This window comes from Thamnophis elegans, chromosome 6 (assembly GCF_009769535.1).
Source record: "Thamnophis elegans isolate rThaEle1 chromosome 6, rThaEle1.pri, whole genome shotgun sequence".
Classification (NCBI taxonomy): Eukaryota; Metazoa; Chordata; class Lepidosauria; order Squamata; family Colubridae; genus Thamnophis; species Thamnophis elegans.
This window is the reverse complement of record NC_045546.1, coordinates 19,785,709-19,810,533: the sequence shown is the minus strand read 5'-3', so window position 1 is coordinate 19,810,533 and position 24,825 is coordinate 19,785,709. Positions and strand designations below refer to the sequence as shown.

General features: G+C 38.6%; 1 protein-coding gene across 2 annotated transcripts; it reads right to left on the bottom strand.

Moving 5' to 3' along the window:
* Positions 1–40: 40 nt before the first annotated feature.
* Positions 41–23,644, bottom strand: MPHOSPH8 (M-phase phosphoprotein 8). 2 transcript variants are annotated; one of them, XM_032219448.1, is made up of 15 exons: positions 23,350–23,644; positions 19,611–19,766; positions 15,570–16,688; positions 13,874–13,973; positions 12,313–12,540; positions 11,160–11,285; positions 10,990–11,078; positions 10,209–10,349; positions 8,542–8,628; positions 7,757–7,911; positions 5,293–5,447; positions 4,235–4,362; positions 2,395–2,451; positions 1,163–1,246; positions 41–826 (listed from the first exon to the last, which is right to left on the bottom strand). In XM_032219448.1, exons 1-15 carry the CDS (start codon positions 23,569–23,571, stop codon positions 785–787), a joined length of 2,889 nt encoding a protein of 962 aa, XP_032075339.1. In that variant the 5' UTR covers positions 23,572–23,644; the 3' UTR covers positions 41–784. The 2 variants fall into 2 exon arrangements, with proteins under 2 accessions (XP_032075339.1, XP_032075340.1); XM_032219449.1 differs by lacking the exon at positions 2,395–2,451.
* Between the last annotated feature and the right edge of the window lie 1,181 nt (positions 23,645–24,825).

Here is a 24,825-nt window from a genome sequence, read left to right as displayed (position 1 = left end):
AATGCAGTGACACTAAAAATAAATAGCAGAAGATGAAAGCTGAAGTTTGACCAACAAAACTTTATTTTTTTACACCCAAATAGGATTTATGTACATCTTACATTTTTTATTTCACAACCAGTATAGATTAGATCAGGGCAATTTGGGGAGCATTGCATGGCCGGAGTTCAGCATAAATCTATAAATATAATCTGCCTTAAAAAAAATAGCCCAAATGTATCTGAAAAACTATTTTCTCCTGTGCCTATTAAACCAAAAGAACAAAACACTACCCATCATTACATTACTCTTGGTACAAATTTTGTTCATACGTTCTAAATGATCCACCCTAAATTTCTCTTATATTAAAACTTCTGCTCAGATAAATTAGTCACAGAAGTTCTTTATTAAGTTCTTTTTTTATAACAGCAATAGAAATTTATAGCTGGTTGTTTTTTTTTTATATAAACTTAAATATAAACATCAAAATCAGGGCAAAATGTGAGCATTTATACACAACCAAGATACTTGCTCTTAAAAACTATCATTCCACATTGTGGAAATGTTACGCTGAGTCTTACAAGTTGAATTACAGTCATTGACACAAATACAGCTATATATGTCTACAAAATAAATCACACAATGTTTTAAAGCAGTGTATTTGCTACTTAATGGGAAATTTCACATGTAAATAGCATTCAAACAAAATAAAGTGAGATTAAACAACACTGAATGCACCAGGAATTCCATACTTCTCGAGACTCAAATGAGGAAGAGAGTCCAATAAATTGCATCATTCATTAAGTCACTGTAATTGCACTCTATAGGCAGCTATCAGCAGCTTAACCTGTAAGGAACAAAAAGTCACTGACAAAATCTTTCCATCTCCATGTAGGAAATACAGAAGAGACGGCATACTAGCTTCTAAATAAATTCATACAGTATAACAGTATCTCATAAAATAGAACATTTCATACATTCAATATATTTTAGAGGCATGTTTCTACACATTTTCATATGAAAAGATATTTTAGAAAAGCCCTGGGATATCTTTACTAGTGGTTTATAAATGGTCAGAATATGGATTACACTAGGCATTTCCTAACATTTTAGTAGGCTCAAAATTGCCTTGGGGAACTTTTATGTATTCATTCCAATAATGCCCTTCATTTGCAGTTCTCACCTTTGCTGTTGGGGCTTCTGCTAAACGTATGAAGAGCTTGTTAAGGCCTTGAATAGGACTGAAGGAATAAATAAAGTGACTATCCTAAAATAAAGAGGAAAAAAGGAATGAATCCAGTTCACAGGTGTAATATCTCTCACAAGCCAGGCAAAATATAAAAGCCCCCCCCAATATAATTTAATGTATGTTAGCTCACGTTCACCAATTAAGCCTGTTACCGATTTGCAAGGGAAAAGACCGAATGCCAACCATAAAAGCTACAGCACAATTAAAAAAACATTCAGCTTCTAGAAGGCAGATATAAAATAAAATAAAAAAGAACAGGAAAAGAAATCTTAAACAAGTAGTTTATTAAAGCACTAATCTATATGAACTTTAGACATAATCCAGTAATCCTTGCCTTAGTATTTTTAATCACTGGAAAAGGGTTAAAAGTGCCCAAAAGTAGGCATGAGGTTTGGCATTGGCACAGACTAGTGTTGTGGCTCGCCAGCGGCCAGCAGAGCTGGCAGCAGATTCAGACAGTGAGGTTGGGGAGGAACATGAGCCGGTCCTGGAGTCTGGGGAAGGCTTGGACGAAGGCTCTGCGCCAGAGGCAGAGAGGGGACCAAGGCCATCTGGTACTTATTTGCTGCCTCTGGAATCTGATATCAGTGAGGCAGAAGAACAGTGGGAGCCTGTTCCCAATGTGTGCGTGTGCAGAGCTGCCAGAAGGCAAGAACAATTAAGAAAACAGGGTTGACTTGGGAGTAAGGCTTGGAGATGATTGGCTCCTCCCATAAGACAAAAGAGGAGTGAACAGGATATGAGCTTTTGCAGGAAGCAATTAGTTCATCTGGTCGGTTTAAGCTTTGAAAAGTTCTGTTTGACTCTGCTAAGTTTGGCCTTGCTCTGCATTTGGCAATTAGGTCTCTGGCAGCGTTCCAAGGGAGAGAAGGTGACTGTTTATCAACATTCCCCTGAAGGACTGTGGCAACTCGAGCAGACATGTCGGGAACCTTCACAGACTGTTTGTGAAGCCTTGGGGACTGTTAATGAGCATAATTGACAGCCATATAAATAAAAGAGGGTTTTTGAGACCAAGATTGTGATTTATGCTTTTTCAGGAAGCCTAGGTCAGAACTAGTAAGAGGAAATGGATGTGTAACACCCAGTAAAATAAGGCAGGGAGAGCATATGGCTGGACAAGGATTGGCATGAATGCCCTAACAGTTATTAGCCTAGCCACTCACCTGTAAGATCCGCTGGGTAAGCTGCTCTGTCTTGCCAGGTTGGCGGGCTCTGTTGGGCTGGGAGGGAGGGGAAAGGATGAGATGAAGGCAAAGGGTACCTCTCTATTCTCTACTCGGAGCCAAATAACAGGTACCAGCAAGTACCTTCAAGTACTGTCTGACTGTTTCTGGCTTATCTCCATCAAAAGATCACTTGCAAAGTTTCTAAAGCAGGAGTGGGCAATCTCTCCCACCCCCCCTCCGGTTGCAAGCCATATTGTAGGTAGGACTGAAGCAAGCAGTAGGCAGGGCCAGAGCCAAAAGGGAATGGCAAGGGAACACCCATATGCTCTCTGACCATCCTCCTCCTGCAGACACCTTCCTCTTCCTCTCTGTCTCCCAACTGCAGGGTGGGACAGACAGAACTCTCTTGCACAGAGATTCTGAAACTAGGTCAAAGGCAATGCAAAATTTGCCCAAGGGCTACAGTTTGCCCATCCCTGCTCTAAATGTATTCTGTCTATCCCACACACAAGTATATAGCATATTTAACTGTACATTGCTAAATAAAACTGCCATCTACTATCATACTAGTTTCTCTGCAAGATCTATTAAAGGTAGACCAGAGAGGTTTTTTTAATAGGAAGGAAAATTTACTTGGTATTGCATACCAAATTCCATCCCTTTCTTGCAGAAAAATAGTTAAGATTTAAGCTACTCAGGAAAAAAAATAAGGGTAGTAAATCCAGTCTCGCCAGTTAAAGAACATGCAAACTTTCATATATTGTATGTCGAAAATCGTTACTAGCTGATTATTAAACTAAATGAGAATGAGAAGGGAAGCAATGACAAACCCTGATGCTGGAAAGCAAAGAGCTACAGCTTGTAGCCTTAAGGTGAAATCTAGGGCTTATGTAACAAAGTTAAATAAAAGACTACTGCCTGTCATGTGCAAAATAAACAGGCACAATAAATAATTGCTGTATAAAAAAAGATTGAATCTATGTGATGGGCATATGTGCACAAATATGCTTGTTTGGTATTTGCTGGGTGGGGACAAAAAAGAGCTACTGAGTACGCTTAGGGCACTGATCAATAATGATTACCAAAAATGTAGATACAATTAATATTTTGACCAATAAGCACAATTATTTAACTTTGATGATCCTCCATATCCCATTCTGAAATTGTTTTAGGTCCTAAGCAAAGAAAAATGTATTATATAATAGCAGGAGTGATATATTCTTCTTGGAATGATAAGGGTTCACAGCAAAAAATGTAAACTGTTGCCTTTAGTGGGCCAATAAATATACCCCGTTTCCCAAAAATAAGACAGGGTGTTATTTTCTTTTGACCCCCAAAATAAGTGCTTGGCCTTATTTTTGGGGAGGTTTTATTATTTTTGAGGTGTAGGAGGCAGCAAGCGTGATCACTTCATGGCTGCTGTTGTGTTGCAATGTTTTTGGGGAGGGCTTATTTCAGCGCATGTGCTCAAAAGCCCGATTGGGCTTATTATCCAGGGAGGTCTTATTTTCAGGGAAACAGGGTAGATATAACCATGAAATAAACCATGTTTAAACTATTTATAGATCTATATATGCAAACAGTAGACAGGCAAATCTTTCACAGGAAACAGGAGATATAAAGGATTGAAACCGAGAATATTTGTGTGCAAAATATGAATTCAAATAGATTTTCCAAATTTTCAAAAACCTGAAGGTATTGCCCATAATACAAGATAAAGTTTAAAATGCGTCTTGATTTCACTGTTAAAAGGATGAATTGTTAACTCTTAGAAATAAAAAAAACCCCATACATCTCTAAAGATGATATAAGTAACCAAAGCGATGAAAAAAATTACCAAAAACACAGGGAGCTGGAATTTGTCATTCAAAACCACAGCTTGCACACTGCATGGTCCACAAAGTCGAGCAATGACATCATTCCCCAAAAAGTTTGCGTGGAAAATGAATAAAAGTATCCCAGATCCTGTGGAAAAACAATGAACACTCATTTCGAGAGCATACAAGAATAATAAACTGCCATCTCTCTATGAAAAAGTGATTAACCAATTATAAACTAGTTTTTAATACACAAATAGATGGCAGCTTAAATTATACCTTGAATATTAAAAAGTAGCTATACAGATTGTATTTCAAAGTTCTTAAGCCCTTCTTTCATAACAAATGCCCAAGTCTGATTCAGAAAGATAGTAAATGCTTACAAAAACATGAATTGATTTGGGACTCTTAAAAGACCAATTTCTTTTTACATTTTGTATGTAGGATCATTAAATAAAGAACTCATTAGGATACAATTCTAATGTAAAGTATTGTTAAATAAAATCACATATTTTATCTTTGGAAAATCCAATTTTTAGGATTATAATTCTGAAAAAAATCTTACCTGTTTTTTCTCTCATAACACAGTTTCTATTCACTTGGAAGATTAGCACTTAGAAATAGCACTTATATACCGCTTTATACTGCTTTACAGCCTTCTCTAAGCAGTTTTACAGAGGTAGCATATTGCCCCCCAACAATCTGGGTCCTCTGAGTCAACCTTGAGCCTGGTGGGATTTGAACGACCAAATGGCAGGCAGCCAGTAATCAGCAGAAGTGGCCTTCAGTACTGTATTCTTAACCACTGCGCCGAGGTTCGTTCAGATTAACTTGAGATTCAAATTAACTTAACACCACTATTAAATATACTATATTGTCTCTCAAAAAAAAAAATTCTAAGCAATATAACCTGTCAATACTTTTTTTTAAAATGCCACCTATTATCATTAACGTATTATTTTAGTTTCACATGTTTTATTTGAATATCCCAATTGGCTGAGAGCCATAAGGTGGATATCACACTTAAATATCTGGATTTTCATTTCACTATTTGATCAAACTTGTCTCCCAATACAACCTTCAGGCACATTCTGTGGGGCCATATAGGTGAATTCTGAAGAGTAATCTGGTCCCTCACAAAGCAGATGACACGCAATATCAAATATTGGTTCCATCAAACTAAGACGGGCTTCAAAGTAATCCCTGATGGCCTCTTCTGCCACTCGGGTTAGCCTAAAATCAAGCAAAATTAGAACTTGTAATTGTTGTACTAGAAAAAGCCATAGTTTACTCTCAACGAGTAATATTTTCCCAGTTGATGACCTCCTTCTATTCACAGAGGATCCCAAATATCAATAAAAAGAAAGAACAAAGAATGGCAGAAAAAATGTGTGCAGGAGCCCTCTCTCCCTCCCACTGTTCAGACTGCTAGAGCCACTACTGTAAATCCAATCTACTTCTGGATTCAGTATTTAGAACTGAATTGTATTTATTTCCCCAAATTCTAAAGCCTTTGTTCTCAAAGAGATGAAATTGAAACTTTTAATAAGCTAAATCTTTTTCTTTCATTTACTGCTTATAAAAATAATATTATGCATAAATTAACAAAAGCAATAAGCAATAAAGATGGCTAGAAAAATAACTTCAATAAAAGTCCCCGACTCAAACAGACCCACTAATGCATTTTTAAAGAATCTTTTCTGCACAGTAGCCTCCCCTCTATATAGCAGAGAAGCAAAAGTTCTCTCCTACCATATTTCTCTTAGGCTTTTTATTAATGTAAAAGGCCATTCTTCCTCTTTATTTTCCAGAAACTGAATATATTTTAATCATGTGATCATTAAGCAGAGTGCTATTTACCCTGCCCACTGAGACTCTGGATTTACAATACAATACAATACAATACAATAACAGAGTTGGAAGGGACCTTGGAGGTCTTTTAGTCCAACCTCCCACCCAGGCAGGAAACCCTAGTCCAGCGATGGCGAATCTTTTTTGGCTTGCGTGCCATAAGTGGGGGGAGCGCAGGGGGGTCATGTGGGGGGCGTGCCGCACCCATAATGCAATGCGAACCCCCCCCCCCCCCCCAGTGTGCATGCACACACTACAGGTGCTCCCCCCATTTTTTGCATGCTTTTTTTGCCCTCCCCAGGCTCCAGAGGCTTTATAGGAGCCCGGGGAGGGCGAAAACAGCCTCCCCTGCCCCCCACTCCCCGGATGCCCTCCGGAGGCTTCAGGGACTTCAGGAGGCTTCCCTGAAGCCTCCAGAGCAGTCAAAACGACCCTCCGAGCAAACCAGAAGTGACTTCCAGTTTGGTCAGAGGGTCGTTTTGAGAGCTCCGAAGGCTTCAGGGACCTTCAGGAGGCTTCCCTGAAGCCTCCGGAGCAGTCAAAACGATGCTCCGAGCATTCCTGAACTTCCGGTTTGCCCATAGGGCCAGTTTTCTGCGCACTGGAGGCTTCACAGAAGCTCATGAAGCCTCCGGAGGGCCTTCAGGGTGGGGCAGGGGAGCCTCTTTTCGCCCTCCTCAGGCTCCTATAAAGCCTCTGGAGCCTGGGGAGGGCTAAAAATGGCTTTAAAAAAGGGTGAACTCAGCTGGCCAGCGCACGCATGCACACTGGCCAGCTGACAGGGCAGCACCCTGCATGCCCTGAGAAATGGCTCCATGTGGCACGCATGCCATAGGTTCACCATCACTGCCCTATACCATTCCAGACAAATGGCTATCCAACATCTTCTTAAAGACTTCCAATGTTGGGCCATTCACAACTTCTGGAGGCAAGTTGTTCCACTGATTAATTGTTCTAACTGTCAGGAAATTTCTCCTCAGTTCTAAGTTGCTTCTCTCCTTGATTAGTTTCCACTAATCCACTAATTAAACTATCAAAGCTGAATTCCACAGAGAAAGCATGGATAGAGTTAGTCTTCTTTTTAGCTATTGTTAATGTGATATTTTTATTGCATTCTGGAAGGTTTGGTTGACATAATTTTAATTTTGTAATACTCATTGCAATATGTAAATATGTTAAACACCATAAATGTACTAATTAAATCGAGATTTTAAAAATTAAACAAGAGGCTTTATGAGAAAAAAAATCTTCATATAAAAGTGCAAAGCTTGGATAAAACCACCCAATAATAATTATTAAAAATGTAATTAAAATAATTTGTTACATATTTATTATTACTTATTTATAAGAAGACAGGTACATATTTATTCATTCTCAAGAAAAAAGTACTGAAGCAAGTATAAATTAAAAAAAATAACTTTAGGATTTTCGCATTTGAAATGTAATCCAATTTTGGCTTGCATAAAACAATGTTGAAAATCCTTCAAACTTGAAGGGGCCTAAAACTCCCTCACAGGCAGAAGCTATTAATAAAGCTAATAGTCAGGAAAATAAGCATGAAAGGATTCATCTAACTAAGAATTATATTAAAATAATTTTAAAAAATACAATCTTCCACTAAAAAAAAATCTTGACATCAACTTTTCCCAATTCACTAAGAAAATCAAAGCACCTTCAATGCAAGGACTTACATATCCAGGTGACTCCTGATGAGTTCGGATACTGATAAATTATTACACTGTTTCGCAAAGTGAAGAGCATTGCTCTGATGCTTTGATGAAATATTGCAATCCGCTCCATTTTCAATCATAAGACGGACGATATCGTAATTTCCTCTCTTACAAGCCTACATGTGAGAGTTTACCAAGAGATATTATGAAAAGGCAATTAAAGCACATGCATATTTTGGGGTGGATGCTAGTAGCACTGGATTTCATAGATTTACTGGGCTCTGTAGTGCTAGGCCTGGAAATAAATCAGCCACTACAGTAACACAAAATGCAGTGGCCCAGGCAGAAATGGATACATCCTGATATACTTGGACTTGGACTGGTTGCCTGTTGGATTCTGGGTGTGCTACAATACACTGGTTGTCTCCTTTAAAGGCCCTACACATTTCCAGACCAGGTTTACTAAGGGACCATCTTCTCCCACGTTCATCTGTCCATAAGTTAGATCACACAGGATCAATTCCCTCAAGTCTGAGTTTAAGTTAACAAACATTAATGCAGTGCAACAAGCAAGTCCATAATCTTCAACGCATAATGTTTTCATAACATTACAGTTCATTATCATATTTGTTTTATTCTCAAATGTGAACATTTCTTGTACTTATGAATTAGCATTTATTCAATTTGTGTCTGAATTAAATTTGTGACTAATGTATTAGAATTTTAAAAGAAAATAACTTGTCTAGATGAAAATATATCCAGATTTACCATTGTTTTTCAAGTTTACTCAAGTTAACAACAAATACCTTCATTAGTGCAGTTTCACCATTCTTTTGCTGCACATTCACATGTGCACCAGCTTCCAAGAGAAGGGCTGCAGTTGTTAGATTGTTCTACAAAAACAAAATGATTCACATATGAATATTTTGACGATAAGAGGACAAAAAATAATGACGAATAATGAATAATGGTTTATATTTATTATATTTATATTTGCATTTTCTTTCAAAGTGGAACTCAAAGTAAGCAGCAATTCCTTTCCTATTTGTAAAAGGAGCACCCCTTTCTTTGCAGCAATGCTATCTAGATCAGGGTCCCACTTCCAAGCCATGGCCTATTTGGAACTGGGCCACGCAAGTCGCTGGCCAATGTGTGCGCAGCTCAACTTGCGGACTGATGCGCACTTGCGCATGTCAGTCTGCATGCACATGTATGCCTGCCAGCCTGTCACTTGTGCACTGTCCTAGTTCTCTTCTCCCTGATGCTGAGCTTGTCGATCAGAAAGCTCAGCAGTTTGGCAGTTCAAATCCCTACTGCTGTGTAACGGCGTGAGCTCCTGTTACTTGTCCCAGCTTCTGCCAACCTAGCACTTCGAAAGCATGTAAAAATGCAAGTAGAAAAATAGGAACCACCTTTGGTGGGAAGATAACAGTGCTCTGTGCACCTTTGGCGTTTAGTCATGCCAGCCACATGATCAGAGAGACGTCTTTGGACAGTGCTGGCTTTTCAGCTTTGAAACGGAGATAAGCACTGCCCTCTAGAATCGGGAATGGCTAGCACATATTGCGAGGGGAACCTTTACCTTTATCTTAGCATGGTACTACTTTCTTGATAAAGTGGTCAAATTTAAGAAAAATTAGACCAATTAATTAATGAAATGGTTTGCCTTCAAAAGTTGTGGGTGCTCCATCGCTGGAGGTTTTTAAGAAGAGATTGGACAATCACTTGTCTGAAATGGGATAAGGAATGCTGCTTGAGCAGGGGGTTAGACTAAAAGACCTCCAAGGTCCCTTCCAATTCTGTTAATTCTGTTAAAAAGGTAAATATTGCAGAAAGTATGTGACATAATAGTGAAACTATCACGGAATATGCCACCAAACAACAACACATAAAAGATAACCAGATCAGTATACACTACACATACAAATTACTCTCTGTTCCTTCAAAGCAGATTTTTGCCACTCATTTCAAGAATGTCTTACTTACAACTATAATTAAATCCTGTATGAATTGTTGCTAGCCCAATCACTACATATAAGAAACATGCTACATATTTGCATGACTATTTAAATAGTATTATGTCTTGAAGCAAGATAATATTCTTGAGAGCACCTATGAGTTTGGCTTACTATGGAAAAGCAGTAGAAAAAGAGATCAACGGTAGTGTCAAACTCAATTTCATTGAGAGTTGCATCAGGGTTGTGTTTAACTTGGGGGGAGCTGGAGTGGGAATGGCCAGCTCAATGTCAGGGGTGCCTGTGGTAGCCCAATCGCTCTGCCAGTGAAAACTGGTTCCCAAGCTCTGTTTCCGTCTGCGACAGATTCCTGCAACCCTGTGCCAGTAGAGGCACTGCGGGCCAGTCCTTCGCTACTTCCAGGGCAGCCCCACGGGTGAGATCTTCCCTAAAAGCCAAGTTCAACTAGCATAATTTTAGAGGAAAGAATAAACATAAAAAGGCAGCAGGAATCAGACCTTTTCAGCTGCATGAATCAATGCAGTAGTGCCGTTCTTTTGTCTGCAATTAACTTTAGCTCCTTTCCGGATAAGAAGTCGAAGAATGTCATCGTGACCTCCTGCAGCAGCCAGCATCACCAGAGTCATTCCACTCGAATCCTGCAACAGTGATTTATAATAGTCGGTTATCAATAAAAATACTTTCCTAAAGAAGTAACTTGGATTAATGAAGAACAGATGTAAAACATGGTTACTACAAAGGTAACAGAAAATTAATGGTGCTGAATCTGAAGAAAACTTCTAATTACAGTATTCTGCTGTTAAGTAAATTGACTACATACAGCATATTCACAAGCATTATACAAGTAGAAAAATAATTATATTTTCCATATTCCTGAATTCAGAAGAGATATTTTGTGCTGTGTTAAGAGTAAACAGGAAAAACTTTGCTTGGATAATATTTAACATTTTGATATGTCCATTTTCCATGCTAAAATGTATTTTTAAATAAAAATACGCTGGCTGGTTACACTGGAGTAATTTTTCAGATGAGTAATATTTTTTATTAATACAACTGATATACAAATTTGTTAAAGTAATAAATCATGAAGCAGTCATACTGAAGTAAAACCTACTCTATGTAGTGTAAATACAAATAGATTTGTGTTCTAGAAATCATAATCTAAACATTATGAAACACATTATCTATGATCCAGTATCTTTAAATTGTATACTTCAGAAGATTAAATTCATATTGTATGATTATAAAAAATAAATAACATACTCTATTGAAACATACCTCCTGATCAAGATTATATTCTTCGTTTGAATTAAGTGCCATCTTTACCATAGTATAGTTCCCATTTTTAACAGCATCTCGCAGCTGAACTAGAAAAAAAGCATTCAACAGGAATTAATATGTTTAAGAAATGGAGATATGCAGCTGTTCAGTCTCTGCGTGTTACTCACCTGATGATATCACATCATTTGTCAAGCGTTCTTCATCTTCTCCATCAAGATGTTTCTGAAAGTCCTCTAGTGACAGCCATTCTAATTGCATGTCCATACCTAAACTCATGGTCTGTTGCCTTGTATCTATCGTGTTTGGATTTGTAGAAGAAAGGAAAAAAAGTTAAATCTTCCCACCATCAACTCAATAATCTCTGCAGACATCCTTCCTTCTCACTACTGGTGTACAAGAACCACTTTGAATTTTGAGGGCAGAATAGCTATTTCAAACCCTTTGAAAAATTGAATCTGACACACATCCTAAACAATTGAAACAGTTCGTAAGCCACTTGTCTCATTCTCAAAAACATTGTTCTGAATTTGAAAGGAAGTGTTTTATAGATGAAATAGTTTGAACTCACATTCTGCTTATTATCTCTGTAAATTCAATTATAAAATTCGCAGTATTTGAATCCTCTGTGAAATAAATATAGCTCAAACATGCTAGAGTCAGATTTAGTGATAAATCTATGTATATTGTATTTCCTAATGGACGTATTTATTTTTGGATATACTTGGATGTGTATATCTATTGATCATAACATTTTTTAGCACTATTGATCCAGGATTGAGATACTTTATGCCTTCCTCCATAATCTCAAAAAACTGCATTGATCCTTAATCAAGTTAGAAATTCTAAAAAATTCCACACGCTGTTGTTGTCTATTAATGAAACCTTTTCTCAATAGTATTAAAAATATACATAAAGGTCTATAGGGGACTTTCATCTAGCTCTAGGGCAGCAGTCGCCAACTTGGCGGATTGGCAGAGACAGGGAGAGGGGATGGTTTTGTGTGTGCGAGTTGCTTTCATAAATGTAGCTTCACACACACATGCACTACTCACCCACCTCTTCTGCAGCCTGGTTCCTAACAGGCTGCGGCCCAGCACTGGGCTGTGGTCAGAGGATTGGGGAAGCGTTCCAGGCAACATTTAACTTACAAATGATACTTAATGCAATGGAGAGTGGATACTGAGCTTCCAAGAATTAAATAGATAAGGATTCTTCAAAGGTCACTTTAAGACCATTATCCTGGACCCCTTGCCTATTTGTGGATCACAGTATAGTCACCTGAAATGAGCTTTTGTCCTCAGTGGCACATAGTTAACTTACCAGAACTGTCCTCAGTTATATCGTGGTCACCCTCTGCTGCAATGTATGCCCAAGTATCGGTCTCATCTCTGCTGGTCCTACTATGGACTTGCTTATCTTTTAATCTAAATTCATCTGTGGATCTAGACTCATGCGCTGGCTCCTCTTTTTTTCGACTGTCCAAATACTCATTTTTTTCTTCTGAAGAGATGCTAAATACATCAAATGCACTCCTGATCTCTTTAAAACCTAGAACAAAGCAAATCATTATTTTGTGGACTATATAGCAAGAGTGGGATTCAATGATTACTTTTAAGGTTAATATGATACAATTTCTATGTAAAAGTTGGAATCACCTTTCTTTACAATATGCATCTACAAAAGCCTTGCAGAGGGCAAGGGAATTTTAAGTTTTTGAAAGACCTTCAATGATTCATTAGAACTGGGAAAAACTAGCAAAACATCACTTTACAGATTTTTAATAGGAACACTTGTTACATAGAGTCTCCTCCTAGCGTGGCATCCTTTTTCCTCTACCTGTCCTAACTGAAATCCCTATCAATTGTGGAGCCACAGCAGAGGGATGAAAGAGCCACATGCTACTCCAGAGCTGTGGATTGCCGACCTCTGGACTAGGGAAGAGGAAAGAGGCAGATAGAGAATGCTTCTTTCTGTGACATGCCTCTGTGCATGAAACCCTTGCTTCTGGAGATCTGAAAAGCATGTTCCTGTAATTCATTCAGGACAGCAATCAAAGCAAAAGTTTTTCATATGATCTAGTATTTGAAGAGTTCTACTGATGCTTTGGTCCAGCATATGAGTCCGTGCCTTAGAATATTTTAAACCATTTCTAGATGATTTAGTTCTTCAAATCATTGCATAGATAGATTTAATTATAAAACTTTAACATCTCAAATACGCTACTTGCAAAGTTGTTTTCATCAAGCTAACATCTTAATCAATTTTTCAGCCTACTAGGAACTGGAACTGAAATGCCATGCAACAATTTTGCTAAGTTTAAGCAGTTTAGAATATTAGACAAGAATATCCTGCATAAATCAAGATTTAAATATCTATAACAGGAGAGGTGAAAGCAGATTTATCTACATGGATTTACACCCAAAATAGCCTTTATACATTATCAGCAATTAAATTAAGATGTAGCTCATCTCTATCTGAACAGATATTTATCTTTTCACAAGGTGTAGAAACAAATTTATCAGTTTAATGTGTGCATCATACTATATTTTAGTGGGCAGCCTTTAAAAGTCAAATTCACGCAATGATTCCTACTTCTTTTCTATCAGTAACATTCAGACAATCTTTTTCATTCGACATGGTCTTCTGAACCATTGTAAAGCATTTGTGATGTAATACCACACCAAAGATCACTTGCTTGCTCCTCTGCATTCACCTGCATTTCAATTCAACCCATGAGAATCAAACATTAGTGCTAAATATGTAATTATGATGGAAAAACCATCAGGTTTTCAACAATAGTACACATTGTACCATAAAGACTGAAACAAGATTACACTGGTATTCCCCAATTTTTTTTTATAATTTATTATTTCAGCCTTACTTTTAAACTGCCTTTGCTCTTTTCTGTTTTTTTCTTCCTTTTCAGAGTCTAACTTCTTCTGGAGTTTTTCTTTTATTTCACTTTTTTTTGTTTCCTTTTCCTAGAAATGAAAAATAAACATAAACAAGAGTGTTCTGGATGCAGATGGCAGCAAAAGCTAACACAAAATATATAAACTTGTTTTTCTGTTCAAGTTATTACAAAAGTATTAAGAATTGGCATTAATTTCCATATAGCCTAAAGAAGAGCAAAACATAGTGAAACTAATGGTTAATCAGTTACAGAGCAAAACTATAAATGCATGGACATAAGGGCAATTTAAAGCACACTAAAATGAATGTGAAGTCCAGTATATTAAAAAAATATTTTGATGTGTAAGAGACATTAGACATAGGCAACAGTATTTTCTTCGGCATTTAAGTACATACCTTCATTATAAAAGCAGCTTTCTGTCTTTGGAATAGAATGGAATGAAGTACACTCAGAAAATTCAATTTCCCAAACCTTTGGACACATACATATTACACTGGATTTTGTCTAAAGTACTTTCAGTTCTATAACAAACTAGATAACCTGTGACCCAATGGGTCTTCATTTCAGAGATATTTCCTTATCAGAACAGAATGACCAGAGCTGGGCAAAACCCCCAAAGAAAGAGTGGGAACAGGAGCAACTTCCAAGTCGGCTTCCTCATTTCTTTCCTTTTTCCTCCCTCTCTCCCTCCCCCTACATGGCTGCTATGGGGGGGGGGAGGTGGAGGGAGAGAAGGGTGCACAAGTGGCTGGCATGAGTGAATACTAAGGGAGGCTGCGCAGGTAGGTAGGCTTACCCAACAATTTGCAATCTTCCCTGCCAGCTTCCCCATTGATTTTCTCCCCACAAACAAAGCCTTTGCTAATGGAAGGTGGTAGGAAGGCTCAGCAACCATGGTCCACTTTCAAGTTCTTACCAGTTTCTCCAATAACTTCTGAGCAGCTTGTCAGCAAGTGTTGAAAATGAGGTTCACATGACTGTGGGAATGCTGAAGTAATATAATTCCCCCAAACTTCATATCCATGGGGGTCATGGGTCACAGCATATTATTAAAATAGACCATTTAAGTTACCTTGGTTCAGTAACTGCTGCCCTATGCCTTACAATTTCACCCAACTGATGGTTACAAACAGACAGGAGAATTCTAATAGTATATAATCAGTGGATTTCATTTAAAAAATGTTAACTAACTCACAGGTAAATCACACAAGCTGGTAACTAAACCCTTTTACTCATAAAGGAATAAATAGTAAGTGAATGCAGATTTAGCCCTTAGAGAAGACTTTACTTGAGTAAAAATAGCAGAATCATTTCAACCAAGTCTTACACAGCAAGTCTGATTATCTTGCATTAATCAAATTGCTTTTGAGATTACTTGCATAATCTGGGAAGTGGAAATAGTATAAATATGGCAGAATACACAGAACAGATAGGATAGGAAATTTAGGTGCTATTTCAATTCAAACTGCCAGAAAATGATTTATTTTGACTCTTAACAACACTAAAAGCAGGGGGAGATGAAAGATGAAAGGAAATGCCTAGAAAAGAAAAAACGAAGTTGCTGGTACACATGATGAAATGAAGATTTTGATATTTTTTTTAAAAAAAACAAACCAAGGTTTGGTAAATATATCCTAAGCCTGAGTCATCCAATACTGATTACCTTAGGTAAAATGCCTCTTTCCTTTGGGATTTCTTCAACATTCAGTTCAATTTTGGAGAGATTCTTCTTGCCAACCATGCTCCCTCCTTTACTGCATTCCATGTCCATGATAAATTTTTCAAAAAGATTCTCCCCTAGAGAATGCTGAGAAGACTTCTCTTTCATTTTCTCCTCATCACTTCTCCAGTGTATATTCTTTTCTTTGCTTTCAGGAACGGCTGCCTTTTGAAGCACATTCCCACCGTATGATTGGACTGGCTTGGCCTCTTTGCTTTTCCATTTGGTGTTATTGCTCCCCTCGCCTCCTGTATCATTGGGCCTGCACCCTCGTTCATCAACCGACAATTTCAAAGGCTTCTGTGCTGGAGCAGATATAAATGGCCTCTTATTTTCGAGCCCAGGAGCAGCTTTGGTCATCTCTGGAGTCTTCTGCTTTTTCTGGGTGCTCTTCTTTTCTAAATGTTTATCTACTCTTCTGTTTTCGTCTAACTCCACAGACTTTTTGCGTTTCTTTTTCTTCTTTTTAACTCTTATTTCAGAACTGTCGTCTGTGCTTGAAGTACTATCAGGCTGATGAACTGAAACCTCTTCTGACCAGTATTTGCCAGAAGGCGTCTTGGGTTTCTCCTCACTGCTATCAGAGTCTAAATCTTCACTTTCAAAATCTGCAGCTTGAGAAAAAGAATCATCGTGCATGCTAGATTCACCGACTAAATGATTAACACTGTGCTTTCCCTTTTGCATATGCTTATTTTCTTTGCTCTCCTCTTTCATTTTTTTCTTTCCATCTTTGCTTTCTTTTCTTTTACTGTTATCTTTTATATCATCTCGCCTTTGTTTTTTGGAATCTTTAATTTCGTCTTTTGACTCCGAAGTCCTTTTCTTTGGTTTTGAATCTGAAGCCAGGCTGTCAGAAGAATTTTCACAATCTAGAAATGGTTTTTCTTTAACTTTGGCCAGTTTATTTTTTTTCTTTTGCATTTCATCTTGGTTTTTATCTTCTTTGTCTTTAGATTTTTTCTTTTTCTTCTTTGGCGATCGGTCTTCTTTTGTATCACTTTGCCAATCACTATCTGCTTCAGAATCTGCTTCAAAAAGATCATCATTTAAAGGCAGTTTCTACAAAAGGGAGAAAAAGAAGGGACACTTAAAAACATTGAATATAGAATAGACTAGGATAGAATCAGGTAGGATAGAGGATAGGATAGGACAGGATAGGATCTTACAGTAATATTAGTGTATTCAAAAAGGGTTTCAAATTTGATCTTTACATAGAGGAAGATAAAATAAGGGATCTGAGATCAAATTATCTGTCTATTTTCTCCAAGATTTTATTTAAAAACTTTTTTCCTTTGACCAATCACATATACATTATTGAAGGCTTCTTTTATTTTATGCGAGTTGCCACATGGCTAAGGGAAGTTATCATTCAATTAACTCAAGTAAAAAGTCCAAACTGCATCCACCTGTTGATATTAAGAGTTTTTGGACCGAAACACTAATATTTTTGCACAACATAAATATCACATTTAAAATTACTAATATTAAAAACCAAAAGTATAATAAGAAAGAGCAATTAAATCATTTCAATAATTGCAGCATATTAAAAATAAGCACAGTGTTATTTTTTTTTTTTTTTTGTTAGAAGCAGTTTGGAATGCATTATACGATTTCATTGAAGGCCACATTAGGGTTGTTTGATCTTGTGGGAAGGGGTTGTGTGGCCAGCTCGATGTCACTCATATCTGGAGTGCCTGTGGTGGACCAAGTGCTCTGCCAGAGAAAACAGATGTCAGGAGGGTGGCACGTGGCCCTCCCAAGCTCCGTTTTCGCTGGCAGAGGCACTGCGGGCCACTCCCTCGCTGGTTTCAGGGCAGCCCCGCAGGCCAGATGTAGTCCATGAGCCTTGAGTTTGACACCCCTGCATTATACCTTTCTAAAGGAAAATAGCAGGGATACAATTCTGAACATAGGCGGAACCAGCAAAAAGCTCTGCCTGTTATTTTATCTAGCATCACCATCTAAGCAACCAGGGTTTCCATTGCCCTTTCAGTGTGTGAGTAGGGTTATAGGCTGCCCCTTAAGCAGCTTGATTCCAAACAATAAAGTCAGTTTAAACTCAATATCAGCATTTTAAACTAGATCTGAAAACCAAAGCAGCCAAAGTATAAAATTGATATAACATTGCTAGAATATCTAGTAAGCTGATAAGATTTCAATTATGGAGTCCTTGAAGCTCTGAGTTAAAATTGTTTGCTTATAGAGATTTACTAGCTGATTAGATGATATAATCTTTGCTAGTGAATATGAGATTTGCTCTCTGTTCATGTACAACACAATTCAAACCCTGCTAATGTCCCCCCCCCCTTTAGTAGTTCCTTGAATTAGGTTAATGTTTTCTCTTTGATGTCAATTAATTTGCCTTTTAGTGTGTTGTTTTAAATGAATAAATAATTATGGGCATTATCCAATCCTCTTTATAATGATTGGAGTTTACCTCAGTACACTGAAGAAAATCTGTACATTAAATAAAGGACAAAATAAATCAAGATGACCAAATGAATTCTCCTTTTCACACGTCCAAGGAAATAATGTCTGAAATGTTGTCTGAATCCCAATGAGACCAATATAATTTAACAGATTACTGTCTAGAATTTAAGATAGCCTGATTAATTTTTCTATTAATAAAAATCATTTTACCAATTTAATTTTGTAAAATTTTGGTTTCAATGGAAATATTTTTACAACCAATATCATACAGGATACAAATTCAAATTCATCATTTAAGACAGCCTTTTTCGTAAACATCAAGGGAGATCATAAACTGGTAACGCCTAAAAATATTTTAAAAATGCTTTAAGATCAGAGTTGTCATGTAAGTCGTTGCTTAACAATGGTAATTAGATGCAGAATTTCTGTTAGGGTTAGGGTTCTAATTTCTGTTAGACTTAGAATATCTTTATTGTCACTTTGAATATACACTAATTGGCATACATTAAAATGAAATTTTGTTGCATACAGCTCTGAAAGGGTCACCACCTCCTTACATACATTACATAAACAGGACAAATAAAAACACAAAATTATGCATATAACCACATATATTATATGACACAAAGAAATAATACAGTCTTGTTGCTAAGCAATGCAATAAAATACATATAAGCACAACATTTAGTGATGCCAAATCCTGACAGTCCCAATTTCCATCATTAAGCGAGAATCGTAGGTTGTTATACAAGGCCTCATATGGCTGGAACTTGTGATTTCCTGCCAGTTACCAACAAGCAAAATCAATGAGGAAGCTGGCAGGAAGTCACAAGTCTTGGTTATGACACGTTTTTCCTTAGGCAGCTCACAAGCAGGCAAGGAAGTTCAACCAAGTGGAGGGTGTGTGTGTGTGTGTGCTGCAATGTGGAGGGAATGCAGCAAGGCCAGGGGATGCACAGCATAATGGCCCAGTAGTAGTCGTAGTAGTACTGCAGCAAGGCTAGGAGGTGCAGAGTGCAAGTGCAGTGAGGCCATGGGCACAAGGCGCAGATACAAAAGGGGGAAATATTGTGTGGCTTGAATGGAGCCAGGCTGGGCCGTGGCCACACTTGCCCATATGCTTTTCTCTTCTTTGGGGGGAGTGACTTGTCAGAGCAACTTTCAACCTTTCTTCTCCACTGACTTTGCTTGTGGAAGACAGCAGGGAAGTTTGCAGTGATCGCATGACTATGAGATGCTGCAACCATCTAAATGCCAGCCAACTGACAACTACCTGGGTCATTCCCTGGGACGGATACAACCTCAACAACTGATTCTAAATACCATTCTTTCAACGCCATCATGACTGTGAACTGTTACTGAAGAAGTGATTGGTAAATGAGGATTATCCAGCCAATATGGGTTATACTTCAGGGGGAAAAAAAACAATAGGGAAAGAAGAGCTTCAAGGATGAGCGGGATGGTAGTAATGACACTTTGCAAAGAGTGGAAGCCGTGATTATAAAAAAAGGGTTGAAACAAATGGAGTTAATGGTCTGAAACCAAACATACCTGTATCTCTTTTTTAACAGGCTTAGATTTATTTTCCAGCATTTTCTTTCGAAACTCAAGAAGAACTTCTTTGCAGTCTTTCAAATGTTCCTCAGGTTCCCATGTATCATCATCCGGCGGATAGCCTTTCCACCGTACTTTGTATTTCACTTCTCCCTGACAGAAAGAAAATAATTATATATGTGCATAATAACCATGACATCCCATTGAGCAGAATAAAAAAAAAAAAAATTAGAAGGTCGCAATGAACACATGGATTTATTCAGGTTCCTTCCCTGAAATCTTATCATTTAGTTGGATCTTGGAAGTCTGCCTTTTTCCATGGCTGCCCCTACCTTATGAAACATCCTTCCCTCAATGATCCATCATTCCCCCCATCTTTAGCCTTTTGATGGCCATCAGGTTCTAGCTTTTTACTCCAATGATAGGATAAAGTAAGGAGTTGGTTGTGGGGCATCCCAAGATAATGAGCAAGAAAAGGGTTTTTATTTGATTTTATGATTTTTATACCAGTTCTGAATTTTATTGTTGAAACTTGCCCAAATTGTATTTAAGGTGGATGCATATAAATATTTTAATTAATTAATCCAATGAAGAGGGAATGGCTAAAAAGTGACTAGCAAACAAACTAGTTAACAAAAGAAAAATATTCCATACTATAGATTGGTACAGTTTTGGTGAAAATTTTGAATTCAGAGTGGCTGAAGTTAAATGTATTTGTTCCATTATTATGGCAAATTATTGAAGTAAAGTTGTGACTATGTTTTGACAATTTCTGATTTGAATCAGAAAAAGAACTGTTTCAAAGTTTGATCATGCTCAGAACAATCAGAACTTCTGGAAATACTAGAGCAATTTCTTCAAATTTTAAACATGCTGCCCACTGTCACAACCATATAGCTGAAATTATTTTTCAATATCAGTAACAAGAATTATGTGAGGAAATGTTCTATTTTCAACTCATTAGTTTCATATCAGAAAAAACAGTATTTTGTTATTATCACAGTAGTCTAGAGAGTGGAAAAGTTGTACACCCATTTAATTCCTCAAAAAAAATTGCTATATAGGAGTCCTCACTTACTCTGAGCTAGGCAATACAGCCATAAAGTAAAACACCACATGGGCACACTGGGCTTATGTCAGCTCTACTATGGTTGTTAAGCAAATTACAATAGGTCATTAAGAAAGACATTACATGACCCTGACTTGTGATGTCCTGCTGGCTTCTCTATTGACTGTGAAAAGAGGCAGGGAAACTTGAAAATGATAATCATGTGACCATGGGATGTTACAAGCTTTGAAAGTGCATGCCACTTCTGAAGCAGATCAATTATAATCGCATCACCATGTAGATGCTACAAGTTTGAAGACCAGTTCTAAACCCAATTATTTAGTGCAGTTGTAACTATAGTCACTGAACATACAGTTGGCAGGCAAGGACTTCCTCTATTACACAAGTAGTCCTCAACTTACCTCAGTTCATTTAGTGACCATTCAATAAAACAGCCCTGAAAAAAGCGACTTATTACCATTTTTCACACTTGTGACCATGGCAGCATCGCTGATCAAAATTTGGATGCTTGACAATTGACTCACATTTATGATAGACTGCTCAGTGTCAAAATTTGGCTGCTGTGTCCCGGAGTCACGTGATCTCCTTTTGCGATCTTCTGACAAGCAAAGTCAATGGGGAAACAAGGTTCACTTAACAACCAGGTTCCTTATTTAAGAAGTACAGTGATCCACTTAACAAATGTGGCAAGAAACATTGTAAAATGGGGTAAAAGTCCCTTAACAAATTTACAATACAATACAATACAATAGCAGAGTTGGAAGGGACCTTGGAGGTCTTCTAGTCCAACCCCCTGCCTAGGCAGGAAGCCCTATGCCGTTTCAGACAAATGGCTATCCAACATCTTCTTAAAGACTTCCAATGTTGGGGCTTTCACAGCTTCTGGAGGCAAGCTGTTCCACTGATTAATTGTTCTAACTCTCAGGAAATTTCTCCTCAGTTCTAAGTTGCTTCTCTCCTTGATTAGTTTCCACCCATTGCTTCTTGTTCTACCACCAGGTACTCTGGAGAATAGTTTGACTCCCTCTTCTTTGTGGCAACCCCTGAGGTATTTTCTCACTTAGCAACATCATTTTGGGCTCACTTGTAGTCGTTAAATTGAAGACTCTCTGTACTGTAGTTTGGCAAAAATAACTGTCAAGTTCCTAAACCTTCACAATAATACAACTCAGCTGAAAAGCTCTTCAGTTCAGGCCTCAGCCCAACTTCTGCAAAGCCTTTAGTCTGAGACAATGGGCAAGAGTGGCTAATGTTGAGGGGATTAGACAAACCACTTGTCCGTTTCAGTTCAAGCTAGACAATTCTCTCTGAAAACAGACTAATTGAACTGGTCCTGTTCCTTGGTTTCTATGGCGAATACAATCAATCAATCAGAATAAAGCAGGAAGGGACCTTGGAGATTTTCTAGCCCAACCCTCTGCTCAAGCAGGAGAACCTATACCATTTCAAAGTGACTGTCCAGTCTCTTCTTAAAAACGTCTAGTGATGAAGCACCCACAACAAGCTGTTCCACTGGTTAATTGTTCTCACTGTTAGAAAGTTTCTCCTTAGTTCCAGGTTGCTTCACTCCTTGATTAGTTTCCGACCATTATTTCTTGTCCTGCCTTCTGGTGCTTTAGAAAATAAGTGGACCCCCTCTACTTTGTGGCAGCCCCTCAAATACTGGAATACTGCTATCATGTCCCCCCTAAGTCCTTCTTTTCTCTAGACTGGCCATACTCAATTCTTGCAACTGTTCTTTGAAAGTTTTAAACTATCCTTTTTTGGGGGCAACTTTCCTCCCTTTTTTGGGGGGGGGAGAAAACCGTCTCCCGAATTTAGATTCAGAAGGCCAAATCTTCCTCTCAGCTGCAAGACAACCCCATGTTTCCTTCACTATTTTATTACCTACAGAAAGAAGGGGGGAGGGGGAACCAAGGCAGGAAACGACCTTCTCTTTCCTCATGGCATTTCCCTCTCCTTCTCTCCCTTGGCCTGGGGGCCTTCTTTCTTTCTTTATTGTTTGTCACTCATGTACAAGATAACAGGAATAAGAACAAACATGAAAAAGAACACAGGAAATGGGTACAAATAAATGGGGGTAGTAGGACAGGAACTTTGGGCACACTGGTATGCTTATTGCATGCCCCCTATTTTATTTTATTTATTTTGTCAAGCATGTATTAGACAACATATATGTATGTATGTATGTATGTATGAATGTATGAATGAGTGTATCAATGTATGTATAAACATGACTTTGGATGCATGAAATGGATACGAATAAAAAGAAATATTAGGACAGGGACGGTAGGCACGTTGGTGCACTTATGCATGCCCCTTTAGTTACTTTATCACTCATATACGAGATAACAGGAATAAGAATAAACAATAACAGGAATAAGAAAAAAATCTTATTCTTAAATAAGGATTAAAATAAATTCTTTTTAATAAATAAATAAATAAATAAATAAATAAATTCTTGTCCCTCTCTCCTCGCCTCTCCCTCTTATGGGTCTTTGCATGTGTCCCAAGTACAATAATTGGAGCCTGGTCATTTGTGTCTCAGGTGAGAATTCTGGTTGACTTGTTCTGCGATTCGTTTTGTTTGCTTTCTTGGCCGTTTCTCTAGCCTGCAGCCATCAACTCCGCTCTGCCTTTGCCAAACCCGCCCCTCACCGGACTTACATCTTCCGTTTTCATATCCAAGATCTTCTCCACCTCGTAGACGTTCTCCTCCTCCTCGTCCTCGCTCTCGCCGCCGCCGCCGCCGCCAGTTCCTCCACCATCCCCGGCTGCCACGGTCGCCGTCCCTGGCTGCATCCCGCTTTCTCCCGCCCGGCCATCCGCCGGCGATTTCGCCGCCATCGCCGCCGCCTCTCCTTCGGTCCCGCTCACGGCCGCCGCCATGTTGGGGGCGAACCCTTTAACGACAACATCTCACTTCCCCTCCCCGCGCGTGGAGGCAGCCGAAGGCCCCGATAGGTTGCCGAGGGAGCGGCGCTGACCTTCGCGACAAATCGCCTCCCCGCGATGTCGGTGAGGTAAGCAGAGGGACGACCAATCAGAACAAAGGATAGGAAACGTGCGCTCGCGCATAAGGGCGGAATGCAGCCAATCAGAAAACGCGACGGGAAAGCAGGCGGGGCGGGGAAAAGCCGCCTTGGAGTTTTGCATTTTTTTTAATGCCGATCTGGAGCAGCTGGCTGAGGAATTCTGGGAGTTGAAGTCCACAAGTCTTAAACTTACCACAGTTGGAGACCACTGAGCTAGATTACACACTGTGATTTTTCTATCCCAGTTGCAAGTTTGGATTTTTCCAGATCTGCTGTAACAAGCAAGAATGGCATGCCTTGAATTCTTGGTAGCTGAGGGCTTTACTGTGCACTCCCACCCCCCAGCTTAAGTGAATTTCCCCCCCCCCCCTATACAGGTAGTCCTCAACTTGCAACAGTTTGTTTAGTGACCTTTCAAGATTAAAACGGCACTGAAAAAAGTGACTTATGACCATTTTTTACAGTTACGACCTTTGCACCAGCCCCATGATCTTGTGATCAAAATTCGGATGCTTGGCAACTGGTTCATATTTATGACGGTTTCAGCGTCCCAATCACTTTTTGCCACCTTCCGACAAGCAAAGTCAATGGGGAAGCAAGATTCACTTAGCAACCAGATTGCTAACTAATCAACTGCACCGCAACTGTGGTGGCAAGAAAGCTTGTAAAATGGGGCAACTTAACAAATGTCTCACTTAACAACAGAAATTTTGGGCTCAGTTATGGTCATTAAGTCGAGGACTACCTGTACTGAAGTCCATCTGCATCTGAATGAGGAAGAAGCATGCTCTCAAAAGGTTGAATTTAACTGCAGGAATTCTGCAAGCTGGAGCAGAATGCCATATTCACATCGGGGAATTTCCCAACCCCACTCTAAAATAACATACTGTATTGCTTGTAAAATATATATATTTTGAATTCCAAATTCACATGGCACGGGGCCAAATAATTTGAGGGATTGTCCCCCAGCCCAATCCAATTTAACTGTCTCATCAGGCATGGCAGGAAGGGCACATTGTAGATTCAGTTCACAAAGCAATGTCATCTGGAGCCAGGAGGAGATTCGTTGCCCAACCTTTGGAATTTTATCTCCTGACTCTGAAAACAT

Excerpts from the sequence above, each read along its gene's own strand:
- MPHOSPH8 (XM_032219448.1), bottom strand. The coding sequence starts at position 23,571 with ATGGCGGCGGCCGTGAGCGGGACCGAAGGAGAGGCGGCGGCGATGGCG. Across the intron at positions 5,448-7,756 it reads ATCAGGAGTCACCTGGATAT|GCTAACCCGAGTGGCAGAAG; the intron begins GTAAGTCCTTGC and ends GCTTGATTTTAG. Across the intron at positions 2,452-4,234 it reads TCCAGCTCCCTGTGTTTTTG|CCCAACAGAGCCCGCCAACC; the intron begins GTAATTTTTTTC and ends CCTCCCTCCCAG.